Source organism: Mya arenaria, chromosome 5, assembly GCF_026914265.1.
Source record: "Mya arenaria isolate MELC-2E11 chromosome 5, ASM2691426v1".
NCBI classification, from domain to species: domain Eukaryota; kingdom Metazoa; phylum Mollusca; class Bivalvia; order Myida; family Myidae; genus Mya; species Mya arenaria.
Genome location: NC_069126.1, coordinates 12,522,399 through 12,540,722, shown reverse-complemented (window position 1 = coordinate 12,540,722; position 18,324 = coordinate 12,522,399). Strand labels below are relative to the sequence as shown.

The following is an 18,324-nucleotide window of genomic DNA, read 5'->3' as shown; positions in this document are numbered from 1 at the left end:
TCATGACGTAAGCTTCAACGGCCTCCAGAAAATGCACTCTTAACTGTCAATCATTGTTTCATTGTTATGATGAGCATGCGCAGAGGGCAGAGCGATGTTTAAAAAATAGACGACTTAACCATATCATTAAGATCGACAAAAATTCTCTCTACGAAAATAAATGTTTATATTCACCGTCAAATCTGCTTCACATGATGTGGAGCTACAGTAAATATGGTTAATCCTCGATTGTCATTGGTCCAGAAATATGTGAGAACACCAAATTTAAAAACCGATTGCAGACAATAGTTTGATTATGATACATTTGATCATTTCTGATTTAAATCTAATTTGTTTCGTTAATTATTGAAGTAGCAGGGATAGGCTTTTAAGACTACATTGATATTATCGGCTTTCAATACGTTGTTAGCTTAAAAAAGAACACAAATTAGGTTGACTTACTCGTCCGTTGGCCACAAGGCATTGTAATTTCCCGATGATCGTCATTTTCATTACCTCTTTACCAATGGTTAATATGACAAAGTTTCTTAGAAAATATGGACTTCGTCTTAAGGCATATTCATCGGAATCAATAGGTGTCTGAGTAATCGTATTTAGTGTAAGTGGAATTCCGTGTCACAGGATATTGGATACTTTAAACATATTAAAGAGGCAGATTAGGTGCCATTCAAACGGGTTCTCTGAAACTCTGCCATCAACATTCCACACATCAGCATTTTCATACTTCCATTGACCTAGTCTTATTTCCTTTTAGGTATGCCCTGTCGGGTCATTAAGTATTAACAAACGAAACTATTATTTTTACGATTAGAACAAAAAATGCTAAGAAAAGAAATACCTTGATATGACTTTGCAAGTTCCCGAAAATAAATTAATCAAATGAATATGTAGTATGTGGTAAGCATTAATTGTGTATCACAAATAATGCATAACAACTTCATTGTGACTAAATAGTGTTTGCCGATTCTCTACTGTCGAATATAGGTAGTTTGACTTTAAAAAAAGGCGATAATCGATTCTGGATTTATTTTTTGTAATACGTCCATAATAGATTGAATCTTGTTAATAATATGATTTTATTAATTGTTGATTTCATATTGGTGCAGTTATTTGTCCGAGGTCAGCTGCTGATTAGCCTGAGCCCACAAGGGTGAAAGCAAATACAGCTGACCGAGGACAAATTACTCGGCGAAAATGAAATCACATACTGAATAAGTATTTTATTAATTAACAATGCTAATATTAATTACGTATGGTATAACATTTTGGTTAAAACATTAAAAATGTAACATTCCGTATTTATCACTTTTTCATTCATGGTGTCTGCTTTTCTAGAATTGGTTTTGCTGATTTTGACGTGCATCCTTACAGTGACATTGCATATGCTTAAGGATGAAGCACTGTGCAGTCTAGGAAAGCATGTCTTAATTTCGAAAATCGTTGGCCATAACGTCAAATTTTTCACCTCCATCGTCTATTTTGTCGGTGTACAAACACATAATATCGTAAAAACCACCAACGGGTTAAATACAACTGTAATATCAAACATCAAAAAGTGGTTAAAGTATTAAATAGGCTAGTAATTCCAAATCTATTAGGTTAAAACGAAACACAAAATTTTCAAAACAGTCGGAAAATCGGAAAAACAAATGGCTACCTTTACAAATAATTTCCAGCATATTTCAAAAGTTCGAAAATGGTCATTAATTTCATTTGGTACTTCTATAATAACGTTTTAAATGTTCTATTCTATTTCATCAACATGATTCAGTTATATTCTAAAAGTCATGATTGATCGAAGTGATCACTCCGATTATTGTCGTTAATCGATAATGATCGATGTTCGATTTTCAATCCCTTTAAAGAACTTTAAATACCATTTGGGTTAAACTGTAGGGTTTGAAACTTGTTTATTAACACAGCGGCTATTTTGTTAGTTATCAAACATGGAGCAATTTGTTCAAAATATATTCAAAAATGATATAATTTCAAAGTATTAGTTTTATAGTTTGTCGTTAATGTATGAACAAATACTTTCCCTATGACCGTTACTCAGACTTATACTTCACCAATTCAAACATCAACGGTCAAGCTAATCAGAATTTAGTGTTTGTGCACTGTACTTCGGATAATAGTCGACTTGACTGAGTCGATTAATATATATTTAGCCGGGATGTCAGACCCAATGATCTACAAGGCTGCTTTGTAATGGTAAAGCCAGTTATACATTCATGTATCACACATTTAACGACTTTATTTATTCACTCAACAGATATGCTTTCCCTTCTTGTTTAGAAATGTGTTGAAACTTAATTGACCGCAACATTCTCAAATAACTTATTTCACAACATTTTGAGATGTTTTAATGTATTGTGCAGTCTTTACACATATTAAAGCACAGATTTAAACAAAACATTCGTGTTTGTATTTGTTAATGAGCACATGCTAGCGGATCAAGGCTCGCACCCTAATATGTTGTAAAATAAAACCACATACCAGAACGCTCCATCGTAAACAAAAATTAGTAATCGTTTTCTTCCCCAAACACCTAACACAAATTTTAGAACAGATATATAACAGTGTAAGAGAAAGAAGACGCTCTTCCCATGGTTACCTCAATTTTGTGGACTATGACAGATAAACACGGAGACATATGGTTAAATATCTGACAAGACAGAAGGCAGGCAAAAAACCCAGACATAGTCCCGTACACAGTGGATGCCGGTATAAAGGAAATAAGGTATACATCTAAAACATTGAAAAACTTTCGTTAAATTTAAAATAAAAAAGTTAGGTTCGGTCAACTCGAGAATCCTTACACATGGTTGGTGTATTTTTTATGCCATGCCTAATAATATATCATAGAAATCAGCACAGTCTATTTTTAATCAATTAAAACGGAACGCTAACTGATCAGTGCGTCATTTTTTCTGATACACATATAACGAAAAACGTATATTTCGAAAGAGCAAATGACTTTGATTTCAATGGACGTAAGTGGTATATGTTTCTTATAGAGAAGAAAATGGAGAAAACATGTCTTTTTAAAATACAATTTTGACATTCTTGTACTTTATTTTAAGCCGTTAAAGCAATTGATACAGATTGACAGGCCGGCAAATGAACAAGCGGACAATATTCACTACGTTATTTAACACATATCCAAAAGTATGAAATGCAGAAGACATGAACAGTATTTCTTTTTTTTTGAAAAAAAAGTGTGCTTGGGAATGCGACCGTTTGAGGTTAACCGTAAGCATGTTTCACGAATAAATTTCTATAATTCTGATAACATATTTCACGTATTTGTGAAACATATGATTTGTGAATATTGAGGTACAACAGTGTCTGTTTATACCGAAATTACCTAAATAACCATGAGCAATAAATCCCTATTCTGCAAAGTCAGGTTCAACCTTACATAAAGATCAAAATGCGTTGAATTCGAAACTATTACAAACTCATTTTTTATTTAGTTCGAAGTGAAATATATATGTTATACATTAACGAAAATACGTTACAGCTAAATAATCGCAAAAATGTTTGCGGTAGCGTGCGTTTGCATGCAGGGATTATCATTTCAGAAGTTTTTCGAGCTGTGCAGATTTCACCTGAGTCTTTTTGTTGTCAGTAAATGGCACATTGATTGTAATATCCTTTCAAAGAACCATTGCTTAGATGGTTGTGCGATGCCTTTTTGTCGCCAACCTTTTCTTTTTATCATCAAACCCGCCATCGACTAAATCTTAAGTGGCATGGTACACACACATTAAACTGCTTTTGCAATCTAGGAAGCGGGAAATGTTATTCAAATTCAAAAGAAAATAGCATTCCATCACCTTCGACAAGCAATAAATCTCCCATTAATGGACAGAGCATTCCTTTGGAGAGCAATTGATTTCGTCTTGTGCTTGAGATCATTGCTGTAAACCAATATAGCGGCCAGGCGACGTGGAAGACCGTTGTCATCGGCAGAGGACAACGAACACTTCTATTTGCCACTTGCATACACATGGACGACAGCATCTTGGAACATCATAACCTAGGGGTATGTTAACATGTTGTGTGAGCATTAAATAGAACTTACCATGATACGTTGTGCGTCATTGCTTTATACAAATTAAATGAGATTTTACCGTAATTTTGTTCCGTTTGAAAAAAAAAAATAATGTTGTAATTGGGACAAATTCCTATTAAAACGTTCATGTTAATATGTTGTATTATTAAACGTATGTATTATTATATATTACATATTATTAATGTATTAATACTTATTCCAATGCGTATCATGCAAGTGTGTTTGGGTAATAATAATACTGCAAATATACATATGACAGATAGTTTCTATCTTTTTCAGGGCGACAAACCAGAATGAATATCTCATGAAATCTCCCCATTACAAACACTGGCGATAATTAATCTCAGCTGATAATGCTACATTATTCAACCGAGTGCTTATTCCTTCTTATGAAACATTTTTTCTGGACATGCTTTAGATAAAACTTACTATCTAAACATTTTTACGGATTTAAGTATACAATTGGGGAAAGTGAAACGACGAATAATTGTAATAAATAGTTATTAAATGACTTACAGCTTTATAAACAATGCCTTCAATGTGACAAAGCATGTATAATTTAACTGCGTCGTAATTCCCAATGTGTTTAAAAACAACATAAAAAGGAATTCAAATTCAAAGTGAGCGTGATATTATCTGTTTAATATCTTGCATTTGAACTTCAGTAAGAGAAGATAGTCGATTTACACATCATGAAGGCCTTGCTACTTATCCTGCTTTTTCTTATTTATGCCATTTCTATGACTTATGGCAAAGGTGATGGTGAACAACGACGTGACAAAACACGTCACTCAGGACGTCGACAGGTGAGCGAAGTTGGCGATGATATCACTTCTGGTCATTGCGAACTGGAAATAACGTGTAAAGGGGACACCACAAGCAGGACACCAGTCCGACTGCCAATTAGGGGCCCACGGGGGCCGGCGGGACGCCCCGGAGAGAAAGGACCCTCCGGAGAACCTGGGATACCGGGCAAACAAGGAGTACCAGGTAGGGATATGTAGTTTTGTGTTATATTATTTGGAATATATACTAGTATTATAAATGAAATGAACACGACAGGGACTAGCACAGTAGACAAACAATGAACGATGCATCTTCGCACAGGCAAATGTCGAAGCTCAAACAACACTAAATGAGAGGCTTACAATAGAACACAGACATGCGTAACACCACATCGTTATCACACAGTCATGAAATCATATTTATTAACAAATGTTTTCGCTACCACATTGGAACGAACAGCGAAGAACGGGTTTACTGGGGTTTAAAATCGTTAATGATTGCATATCCTAACAAACTTACCATCATTTAGCTTTATGACTTCTCATTACACGTTTTATACTAAGAGGAAACAATAAGTTTTTCTATACATTGATTTTTACCCCGACCTTGGATCGTTTTATTACCTTGAGAAATGTGTTTTATTATTTGTTTCATTTTTTCTTATAATTTTTAAAAATCAAGTATTTTGGCTAAGTATACTAGTGATGCTAATAATCAAACTTATTATTTTTTACGCCTTAAACATGCTAGTGTTTCACGAATTTCATAAAAATCTGGTTATGAAATTAATTAAGGGGATAAATGAACAATGAAAAAGCCAGGGACAAATATAAGAACGTCGAACAGTCGGGACACTACGGCAACATACAAGGCAATCTAGAGACTCATTTACAAGACAAGACACAATTGTTGGTCCCAGTTTACGGGTACAGACCGTTCAAGAAGTTTTTAAATTATAACAATATTACTTGGCAAAGAAAGACTAAAATTTATTTTGTCAAATTCTAATACCTATCCTTAATCATAATCATTATGTGAGGGTATTGAAACAAATTACGTCATTCAGCTTTAACGTACAAGATCATGATTACTTTACCTTTATTGATCACTAGAATGTACCATATCATAGTTTCTGAATTTGAAGCAACTATATATTCATTCGTCTTTATTGACTAACCTAAATGAGAACGTCACGTGTGTTTTTATTTGCTTAATTTTGGAATTCCCATACGTTGGCAGTCTCACACTTGTCCCAACAGCTATTCTACTACTACTCACTTAATAAAAATCATGTATGTACCAACATGAAATAGCTTGCTTGTTTTACGTAATAGATTCTCTCGATTTTTAACGTTTAATAAATTCTTAGCCAAGTTTAACATTTGGAGACGCTGCATTTTATACGAAAGTTGTATAAGAAGCTACGAGTGAAAGCGGAGAAAACTGATTTTCCTTGAATTTCAAAGGACACGGACCAAACAGCCATCATACATTGACATCATGGCAGAACGCGTCATTCTTGTTCATATTAACATTAAAGCCACATAATTTCTGCATCATTTCCTTGCTTAAAAGGAAGTAATTACAATGTCTTAAAACTTCAAAAACAATTATTCTCCAGTTAATGTAAATCTCCCATCACTTTGGAAAAGAAAACGAAAACATTATGATAATTCGTGTGAATGAAAAGGACAAAGACTGATCCATAGTATAATTTTACGTGCTGGAGATATGTTTACTGCAGTTTTTCACGAAATGTCACTTGTCAGAGACTGTTGAAGCATTCGTGTGTCTGCCAGCGCTTCCGTTCGACTGGTGTCTTATGCGGCTGGCTTTGCGTGTTCAACTTGTTCCTACTTACTTGCAGACTTCTACAATTGCACTCAAACTATATGCATGGATGTCGGAATAAGTGCAAACGATGTATGGAAAAGGCGTGGCTAAAAAAACAAAAATGATTAATTTCACCACCGATAACCCAACGTTGATTAAATTGCTCTCATTAATCGTGTGTATGTTTTACTGTTTGAAAACAGTAGAGCAGTACATTTTATCTGGCTTGCCTCTTCAAAACGACAAAACCAGCTATGTTGACAATCATAATGATTTGTTTTTCAAAAGGTGGAGCTATTGTGTTGACAAGTACGATGCTTTATTTCAAAAAGTAGAACTACTGTGTGTTTGTACCTTAAGAAAAGTGTTTGTCTTGTAACAACAATTATAATATTAGCATTCATACTTTTGGCTATTATTGTTGCCAGTATTAAACCGTACCTGTAACGTTGATTTCTACGCAGACAAATCTGATTGAAGTGTTGATTTGTTTACAAGCATAAATCTTATCTCCGTAACAGCTGTCAGTGTTACACATTGTATAACGAATTTAGGTATTTTTAAGCCAAACTTTAGATGAATTCATTACATACACAATATACTACTGATGTTAATTTGCGTGTCAATTTCGCCTTTTGTATCAGTCACAAAATAATAAAAATAAAAGCCCCGGCTTGAAAACTTGTTTACTTTACATTAAGACCTTTCGTGTCAAAGTACGCGGAGTTTCTAAGAAAATAATTAAATTCGTTCGGATCGTACCAGACCAAACAGCCCTTCGATGGAGATTTTTATCGGCTCTTCTCACATTTGCTAGACCAGTGAGTTCGCCAGTGTTTATTATTGTCATTAATTCTAATTTCTTGAGAACAGCTAAAGCCCGTCAAGTCAATGTATGATAAATTGGATAACAGGACATTTCTGTTCTTGGAACTATGTCTCCTAACAATAACAGTACTTTGTCTTAGACCAAATTACCGAACTACTCTTGAAGAGGATTCTCCCCTTATTGGGATCGATTTAACTTTTATATAATGCTGTTAAGCAATTAGAAATTTGCAAATAGTCGATGTTTTTTAGTTTAATTAATGTGGGCAATGATGTAAAAAAAATGTAAATTTGTTCTCTGAAAATTCGAAAGAAATCCCTGATTTAGCTCTCGAATGTTATTTAATATGAAAACATTTTAAGAAATGAGTATTCACTGTTCGATTTATCCTTACTATTGGTTTGTTTGTTCCCCTCGTCAAACAATTTGTTGGATAATGCACAAATTCATGCTCTAATATAATATGTATTGTATATGTTACAGAAGATATATGACCTGTTTTATGCAATAAATAGAGTTGAGTAGTGCGGTGTTTTTATAATTCAAATATACTATATATATATATGATATATTCCATAAATGTTCAACAAGGTGACAGTTAAACTAATGGTATATGCAACTCCTGTAAATACTTGCCTTTTTATGAACAAAGAACAAATCTATTTACGCTCGTTTTCGTATTCATGTGTATTGTTACTGTTATGCCTTTACCAGCAATTTGTATAGTTAGAATGGTTGTCAAATTACACGTGGGCGTCGGCTTTATGACGTCATGAAAGTATTTTAGTCAACGCATCAACAAAAAGTGCTGCGTAATTTCAATTATAATTGATCAATCTATAATCAAACGATATATTTGTTTATACCAAATAATGTCAAAAAACTCAGCTGAGAAATTTTAACTTTTATAACATTCCGCTTTGTTTTTCAAACATTCAGTAACCAAGATATGAATTTCGTTATACGAATTATTCCCACGTGACGACGAAGTAGATAGTTATGGGAATTTCGTTCGTTGTCCGTCCATCCGTCCGTTCTTCCGACTGTATTGCACACACCAAGATGGGTAGACATAGGGTTGTTATTCTTTCCTTCCGTGTAGGAGGTAGCACTTGTTTGGTGTAGGGTAAGTTGGGATTAGGATTTTGCTGGGCATATGTTTGTAATGGACAGTAATGGAAAGTACCTAACAAATAGGGCTATGTACTGCCATTAAAATTGCGATCCGATTCGAATTGCAATCTTTGACTTGCGATCAACGAATCGATGCACGATTCGCTTGGTATAAAGTAATACCTATTTAAATTTTTGAAGAAAAGGATGCTAGGGGCATTTTCTGTATATCGCTGAATTTGATGTTTTTCTTGACGAGGATGCTATATTGACATTGAATCGCAGACAAAAATAAATGATAGCTGTACACAAGTTTCGCATTTTATTAAATGGTTGTACATCTACCCTTTTGTACTTTCATTGATGTATCCGTTCCATATCTTTTACACGCTTGAAAGGCATTTGATTACTGTATTGGTTTCAGGCAGGAAAACACATTTTAAAATGTTTTATTCAAAAATTACATTTTTACATGAGTTCCCGGGTGGTTATCTTTGTTTAATTATGGTGTTGAGGAAATGTAAGTTTCCTTTTGGCATAATATTGATACATGATTGATTGCACCTCTTTTCAGGTAAGTCGGCGACCGCCAACAATCAAGTTGCATTCTTTGTTGGGCTTGGGGAGAACCTTGGTCCTATAGACGCGAATACTGACCTCATAATGGACAAAGTTGTCACCAACGTAGGCGACGCTTACGAACCGATGACCGGAAAATTTACAGCCCCTTTCTCAGGCACTTATCATTTTACAGTGGTAGTTGCTGCTCAGGGGCGTCAAAAGGTATTATTGCGACACAAATGCGACATATTGGTGATATTGAGACACAAAGGCATCAAAAGAAAATATTGTGACCCAGGGGCGTTGTAATATTCCGACTCAGAGGCATAAAAAGGTAATATAGCGAGGAAGGGGATTCAACAGGGTAATACTGCGACACGGGTGCATCAAAAGGCAATATTGCGACACAGCGGTGTCAAATGGGTAATATAGTGCAGGGGCACCAAAAAGTAATATTGCGACACAGCGGTGTCATATGGGTAATATTGCGCAGGGGCACCAAAAAGTAATATTGCGACACAGCGGTGTCATATGGGTAATATTGCGCAAGGACACCAAAAAGTAATATTGCGACACAGTGGTGTCCAATGGGTAATATTGCGCAGGGGTACCAAAAAGTAATATTGCGACACAGCGGTGTCAAATGGGTAATATTGCGCAAGGACACCAAAAAGTAATATTGCGACACAGCGGTGTCATATGGGTAATATTGCGCAGGGGCACCAAAAAGTAATATTGCGACACAGCGGTGTCAAATGGGTAATATAGTGCAGGGGCACCAAAAGTAATATTGCGACACAGCGGTGTCATATGGGTAATATTGCGCAGGGGCACCAAAAAGTAATATTGCGACACAGCGGTGTCATATGGGTAATATTGCGCAAGGACACCAAAAAGTAATATTGCGACACAGTGGTGTCCAATGGGTAATATTGTGCAGGGGCACCAAAAAGTAATATTGCGACACAGCGGTGTCAAATGGGTAATATTGCGCAAGGACACCAAAAAGTAATATTGCGACACAGCGGTGTCATATGGGTAATATTGCGCAGGGGCACCAAAAAGTAATATTGCGACACAGCGGTGTCAAATGGGTAATATTGTGCAGGGGCACCAAAAAGTAATATTGCGACACAGCGGTGTCATATGGGTAATATTGCGCAGGGGCACCAAAAAGTAATATTGTGACACAGCGGTGTCAAATGGGTAATATTGCGCAAGGACACCAAAAAGTAATATTGCGACACAGCGGTGTCAAATGGGTAATATTGCGCAAGGACACCAAAAAGTAATATTGCGACACAGCGGTGTCATATGGGTAATATTGCGCAGGGGCACCAAAAAGTAATATTGCGACACAGCGGTGTCATATGGGTAATATTGCGCAGGGGCACCAAAAAGTAATATTGCGACACAGCGGTGTCAAATGGGTAATATTGCGCAAGGACACCAAAAAGTAATATTGCGACACAGTGGTGTCCAATGGGTAATATAGTGCAGGGGCACCAAAAAGTAATATTGCGACACAGCGGTGTCAAATGGGTAATATTGCGCAAGGACACCAAAAAGTAATATTGCGACACAGTGGTGTCCAATGGGTAATATTGTGCAGGGGCACCAAAAAGTAATATTGCGACACAGCGGTGTCCAATGGGTAATATTGCGCAGGGGCACCAAAAAGTAATATTGCGACACAGCGGTGTCCAATGGGTAATATTGCGCAGGGGCACCAAAAAGCAATATTGCGACACAGCGATGTCAAATGGGTAATATTACTCAAGGACACCAAAAAGCAATATTGCGACACAGCGGTGTCAAATGGGTAATATTGTGCAGGGGCACCAAAAAGTAATATTGCGACACAGCGGTGTCATATGGGTAATATTGCGCAGGGGCACCAAAAAGTAATATTGCGACACAGCGGTGTCAAATGGGTAATATTGCTCAAGGACACCAAAAAGCAATATTGCGACACAGCGGTGTCAAATGGATAATATTGTGCAGGGGCACCAAAAAGTAATATTGCGACACAGCGGTGTCCAATGGGTAATATTGCGCAGGGGCACCAAAAAGTAATATTGCGACACAGCGGTGTCCAATGGGTAATATTGCTTAAGGACACCAAAAAGTAATATTGCGACACAGCGGTGTCAAATGGGTAATATTGCTCAAGGACACCAAAAAGTAATATTGCGACACAGCGGTGTCAAATGGGTAATATTGCTCAAGGACACCAAAAAGCAATATTGCGACACAGCGGTGTCAAATGGATAATATTGTGCAGGGGCACCAAAAAGTAATATTGCGACACAGTGGTGTCCAATGGGTAATATTGCGCAGGGGCACCAAAAAGTAATATTGCGACACAGCGGTGTCCAATGGGTAATATTGTGCAGGGGCACCAAAAAGCAATATTGCGACACAGCGGTGTCCAATGGGTAATATTGCGCAAGGGTACCAAAAAGTAATATTGCGACACAGCGGTGTCATATGGGTAATATTGCGCAAGGACACCAAAAAGTAATATTGCGACACAGCGGTGTCCAATGGGTAATATTGCGCAGGGGCACCAAAAAGTAATATTGCGACACAGCGGTGTCAAATGGGTAATATTGCTCAAGGACACCAAAAAGCAATATTGCGACACAGCGGTGTCAAATGGATAATATTGCGCAAGGACACCAAAAAGTAATATTGCGACACAGCGGTGTCCAATGGGTAATATTGCGCAGGGGCACCAAAAAGTAATATTGCGACACAGCGGTGTCAAATGGGTAATATTGTGCAGGGGCACCAAAAAGTAATATTGCGACACAGCGGTGTCATATGGGTAATATTGCGCAGGGGTACCAAAAAGTAATATTGCGACACAGCGGTGTCCAATGGGTAATATTGTGCAGGGACACCAAAAAGTAATATTGCGACACAGCGGTGTCCAATGGGTAATATTGTGCAGGGGCACCAAAAAGTAATATTGCGACACAGCGGTGTCCAATGGGTAATATTGCTCAAGGACACCAAAAAGTAATATTGCGACACAGTGGTGTCCAATGGGTAATATTGTGCAGGGGCACCAAAAAGTAATATTGCGACACAGCGGTGTCAAATGGGTAATATTGCGCAGGGACACCAAAAAGTAATATTGCGACACAGCGGTGTCAAATGGGTAATATTGCGCATGGACACCAAAAAGTAATATTGCGACTCAGTGGTGTCAAATGGGTAATATTGCGCAGGGGCACCAAAAAGTAATATTGCGACACAGCGGTGTCATATGGGTAATATTGTGCAGGGACACCAAAAAGTAATATTGCGACACAGCGGTGTCCAATGGGTAATATTGCGCAGGGGCACCAAAAAGCAATATTGCGACACAGCGGTGTCAAATGGGTAATATTGCGCAGGGGCACCAAAAAGTAATATTGCGACTCAGTGGTGTCAAATGGGTAATATTGCTCAAGGACACCAAAAAGTAATATTGCGACACAGCGGTGTCAAATGGATAATATTGTGCAGGGGCACCAAAAAGTAATATTGCGACACAGCGGTGTCCAATGGGTAATATTGCGCAGGGGCACCAAAAAGTAATATTGCGACACAGCGGTGTCCAATGGGTAATATTGCGCAGGGGCACCAAAAAGTAATATTGCGACACAGCGGTGTCAAATGGGTAATATTGCTCAAGGACACCAAAAAGTAATATTGCGACACAGCGGTGTCCAATGGGTAATATTGTGCAGGGGCGCCAAAAAGTAATATTGCGACACAGCGGTGTCCAATGGGTAATATTGTGCAGGGGCACCAAAAAGTAATATTGCGACTCAGCGGTGTCCAATGAGAAATTTTGCGCAGGGGTACCAAACGTAATATTGCGACAGAGTGGTGTCAAAAGGTAGTAATGCGACACAGGGTTGTCAAGTGGGAAATATTGCGACACAGGGTTGTCAAATGGTAAAACGGCGACACAGGGGTGATAAAAGGTAATATTGCGACACAAGGTTGTCAAGTGGGAAATATTGCGACACAGGGGTGTCAAATGGTAAAACGGCGACACAGGGGTGATAAAAGGTAATATTGCGACACAAGGTTGTCAAGTGGGAAATATTGCGACACAGGGTTGTCAAATGGTAAAACGGCGACACAGGGGTGATAAAAGTTAATATTGCGACACAAGGTTGTCAAGTGGGAAATATTGCGACACAGGGGTGTCAAATGGGTACTGTTTCGGCACCGGGGCGTCAAAAGGCAATATTGCGAAAAAGGGGTGGCAAATGGGTAATATGACGGCACCGGTGCATCAAAAGGAAATGTTGAGACATAGTTGCGGCACAGTTGCGTCACAGGTAAAAATGCGGCACAGTGGCGTCAAAAGGTAATATTGCTTCATAGGTTGTTAAAATGTTGAGATACAGAGGATTTAACAGATACTACTGTATAGGGCTTCGACATATTGTAGCACAGTGTCGTCAAGCGGTAATATTATGACAGACTGGCGTCAAACGGTAATAATGCGGCACAGTGGTGTCAACAGTTAATATTGCGACACAGGGGCGTCAAAAGGTAATGTTGCGGCACAAGTTGTAATAAAGATAATAGTGCGACACAAGGGCGTCAACAGGTAATATTGCGGCACAGGTTGTAATTAAGATAATAGTGCGACACAAGGGCGTCAACATGTAATATTGCAACAAAGTGGAGTCAAAAGGTAATAGTGCCACACAAGGAGCGTCAACAGGTAATGTTTCTACCTAGTTGCGTTATAATAAAATGAGAACGGCGCAGTGGCGTCAACATATAATAATGCAATAAAATGACGTTAACAGGTAATATTGCAGCAACAGGTAATTTTACTACACAGTGACGTCATAATGTAATATTGTGACACAGGGGCGTCAACAAGTTTTATTGCGTCACGGTTACGCCAAGTGTAATAATGCGATACAGGGGTGTCACCAGGTAATATTTCGAAGTAATGGCGTCAAAATTGCGACATAGTGGCGTCAACAGGTCACATGGCGAATCAGTGGCTTAAACATGTAATATTGCGGAACAGGCTGTTAAAAGGTAATTTGCGACAGAGTGGCGTCAACAAATACTCCTGCTGCACAAGGCATCAGCAGGTATCGGCATTGTTTGTGTTTGGTTGAATGAAGTACATGGGAAGTCATTTATGATTTTAGTTGTTAACCAATGCGTTACCGTGTTACCATTATAAAATTATTTGTTCTTATTGCCGCTTTAATGAGTTATTCACTTGTATAATACTTGTACATGGCAAATTAGTAAACAGTCGGAATAGTTATTAAGATGTTCTACGAATATCAGAGTAGAACAGAACAGAACAGAACCAAAGTACAAAGTCATACATCAATCATATTTCAATTGGGCGTTTGTTTGATACAAATAAAAAGGATTCTAATGCACTTAAAAATCCATACCTATTGTAACCGCGTTTGTTTCAGCTGCCAAGTCGACACTGTTGGCTACAAGTATAGTTTGTTTGTAACATTTACTTTTGTTGTCTTAAAAAGAGTTCAAGTAAATATTCGTAGATTGATTTTAAGTTTAGATTCGAATTAGCTTAATTCATCTATGTTCGACGTTTGTAATAACTATGAGATACATCATTTTGAATTTTAATTTGAATACGCTTAACTAAAAATCAAATTTTCCGAGGTTGAAACATTGTAGTTATTACATGATACATCAATTTGAAATTTTAATAAGCTTAAAAATGAAAAAGAATATTGAGTTAAATAGAATGTCTAATTCAACGCATTTACAAAGTTAACCTGAATAGCATTCAACATTTTGGCATATCCTTCATGGACATGTTTTTCCTTTATTTTTTTAACAAAAAGTATTTTGTAGGCTGCTGTGATGCTGATGGAGGACGGAAAGATGACGTTGACGGTGTGGGCGGAGAGCGTGCCTTACTGGGCGACCTCGTCCAACACAGCCCTCCTTACGTTACACAGGGACCAACAGGTAGCACCGCTGTAAATGTAAAGTATTAATATCAAATAGGCATTAGCTAAATCAAAAATGCAATCGAAATTATAATGGCAAGCAAAAGGCCAAAACAATAAACTAAGACCTGATTATAGACGCAAAGCAAAAGCCTAACAGGTACTCAATGTACCACACAAAATACCACACATCCGAATATCTTCAATTACACAAGTACATTGTTATAACTATGTTACATATATGTAAAATATATCTTGACCCGTAGACAGCATACGTATTGGTAATAAATGAACCACGTCTTGCATATCCATTCTTAGCCTACGAGCTGCCCAACATGTATTGCTATATTAGTTATGTTATGCCGATGCTGCTAACAGCAATGCGCTTTAGCGTTTATCAATCATATATCTTAGTAATGAATGAACATCGTCCAGTACAGTCGTGATCACACGGTCACGATAGGCAACGCGAATTAAAATTTACCTCAAATAAAACCGGGGCAAATGAACAGGTCTGTACGCTTCGAGCGAGCCAACAGGTAACAGCATTATGCTTCATGTGATAACAGCAAAATAATTTCGTAGGTCTTACAACTCAGTTTGGTTTGACTTATTCAAAAGGTTAGCTATTAGCGAGACATACTGCAAAACAGTTATATCACAGGTGCTCGTCACATTGCCTGGATACAGTAATACATACCTATTTCATATTTTCTTATTTTATTTATTTTATTATTATGTTTTTTATTCTTTTTTAAATTATTTATTTATTTCGGTCAAGATAGTGAATACATGTCATTTAAAACAATATTCCACAGTTTTTCATGAAAGAAAATTATTATAATATATAAATAAATATAAGGTAAACATGTGCAAAAAATCATCAATTCCAAACGGACCTAATCAATAGAGCATAGTTCCTATAATAATTGAGATAATCTAATAATTTTTACTGTTTTGATAATGTTAGTTTCCCATCTACAAGAAAAATATAACTTTAATGCTAGTAAGATTGAACTTTACGGCATATTCAAACAAAATGCACCGACAAGAAGCTGAAATTCGCCATTACGAAAGAACCGGGAGGTTGAAACACAACTGATTTTTCCGCCCTAAAACACGTTAAAAACAGACTGACATGCAAACTATCCGTATGCATTACAAAGAGAAGCTTAAAATATCATTCCTTTCGTTAAAACTCGTTGAGTAAGACGCGTATTTATCCAAATCGAACGTTTTTTGTTGCAGTATTTCTACTTTCACTTGAAACACCTTCTTGCAATTTTGACCTTGACCGCGCACTCGGCTATGACTTAAATACACGAAGCCTTTTCATTGGACGGCTACCATCGACTTTCCTTGTTTTAATGACGTAACTGGAAAAACATTCAAATGTTATCCAAAGTGAAAGTAGAAATACTGCAACAAAAAACGTTCTATTTGGATAAATACGCGTCTTACTCAACGAGTCAACAATTATTAAAAAAAAAATAAAAAAAATATAATGTATTACTGTATCCCGGCAATGTGACGAGCACCTTTGAGTTATATAGCTTGTGTCATGGACAATGTGTTTGGGCTTTGGTGTTTAAAAGGTAAATGGAAACTACACGAACAAACCTTGCAGCCTTCAATTGCACAACTATTCAGTTGATAAGTACACACATCAAGTCCAATTTTTTTAACTTTTTGATTAAGTCCAATTTAGAAGGTAAACAACTTGTATGACTTTACAACTTTATGAGGAACTATTAGCTATTAAAACAATTTTGATTTAACTCAACAAAATCACAACACTGGTCAAAGTCCTTAAACACCTAGGAAATTTCATTTTCATAAAGTAATAAAAACACTTCCAAACTTTGTTAAACCACAACGGTTGCTTTGTAATATTACTTTCATTTTACACTCAAATCTAAATCTCCTAAAGCCTTCAACTCGGTATCTTAACAATATTCGTCCTAACCCAAAACCCTATCGCTTGATACCAGGCTGTTTATTTAACATTTGTATTCCTGAACCCAGTCCTGTAAATGAAAAGTACGTTGCAAAAAGCCAACTCAACGATGCCTAAGAGTCCTAATGTATACCATAAAGCTAAAGAAATTGACAGTAAAAACACATACCCATGTAAATAATCGAATTCGGGGATGGACTAGTCTGTCACACAGCCTATACTCTGTAAATGCATTTGTAAACAGTATGAAGCTAATTGTAATTTGTGATAAATATGTAACTCGAGTGATTGTTTATATAATACCTACTTCTTACCATTTATATTATTGTTTTAGGTATGGCTCGTTCGTCTGCAGCGCGCACCTTATCTACATGGTTACATGTATTCCTCGTTTTCTGGTTACATGCTTTTCTCTGAGAACCCGGATGTTCGCAATAGGACGGAAAACGAACTTCCGGTGCTTAACGAAATGGTAGAGACAACAGAAATTAACACCAAGAAGAACACGAAACAGAAAAGCAACATATTACCCGAGGTTGAAGTAGATGATTAGCATTGTTATGTATTGATTGTTCAGTTGAAAGTTTTGTGATATGTTAACATGCTCGATTTTCGACTGTTAATTGATTAAAAGCGTTATAATATGCTTAAATATGAGACAGGAAATAACTCTGTACAGTGTGGACCTTGAACATTGTTGTCGTGTGTTATTATTTTGAATACTATTCACATTGGCCTTTAGCCTAACGTTGTAACTTTCAAGTAAAATACATCAACTTTGGCGTTTTAACAGTAATTGTATTATTTTAATGTTTCATTATAAATATGCAATTTTAAAATATCACATATTTATTTGTAGACTTTAGAACATATTTTCTTTTGTACTGTGTTGAGTCTTATACGTGTACAAGAAAAAAGTTGAAACAAAAACTTCTCACTATTTTCTATCCTATCTCTTCCCAATCCTGTTCGTTGACAACCGTCATATCAACATTCGGATATGACATACACATTGCAACGCTTCCTCGTCCCTTCTGAAGACAACATTCATACACACATTGAGATACGGCATACATATTGCAACTCCTTTACATCCTCTGCATAGGCAACCTTTATAAACAGTAGTGTTGCACAACATACATACGAAAACCCTTAGCCGTCCTCTAGTAAGACAAATTTCACATTCTTATAATTATGA

General features: G+C 36.8%; 1 protein-coding gene across 1 annotated transcript; it reads left to right on the top strand.

The window, feature by feature from the left end:
* Window positions 1-4,770: 4,770 nt before the first annotated feature.
* On the top strand, window positions 4,771-17,786 carry LOC128233941 (complement C1q-like protein 4). Its single transcript, XM_052947840.1, has 4 exons — window positions 4,771-5,068; window positions 9,214-9,422; window positions 15,072-15,188; window positions 17,461-17,786. Exons 1-4 carry the CDS (start codon window positions 4,771-4,773, stop codon window positions 17,677-17,679), a joined length of 843 nt encoding a protein of 280 aa, XP_052803800.1. The 3' UTR covers window positions 17,680-17,786.
* Window positions 17,787-18,324: the final 538 nt, after the last annotated feature.

Coding starts and splice junctions, on each gene's coding strand:
- LOC128233941 (XM_052947840.1), top strand. CDS start 4,771: ATGAAGGCCTTGCTACTTATCCTGCTTTTTCTTATTTATGCCATTTCT. Junction 9,423..15,071: donor CTGCTCAGGGGCGTCAAAAG/GTATTATTGCGA, acceptor AGTATTTTGTAG/GCTGCTGTGATGCTGATGGA. Junction 15,189..17,460: donor CGTTACACAGGGACCAACAG/GTAGCACCGCTG, acceptor TTATTGTTTTAG/GTATGGCTCGTTCGTCTGCA.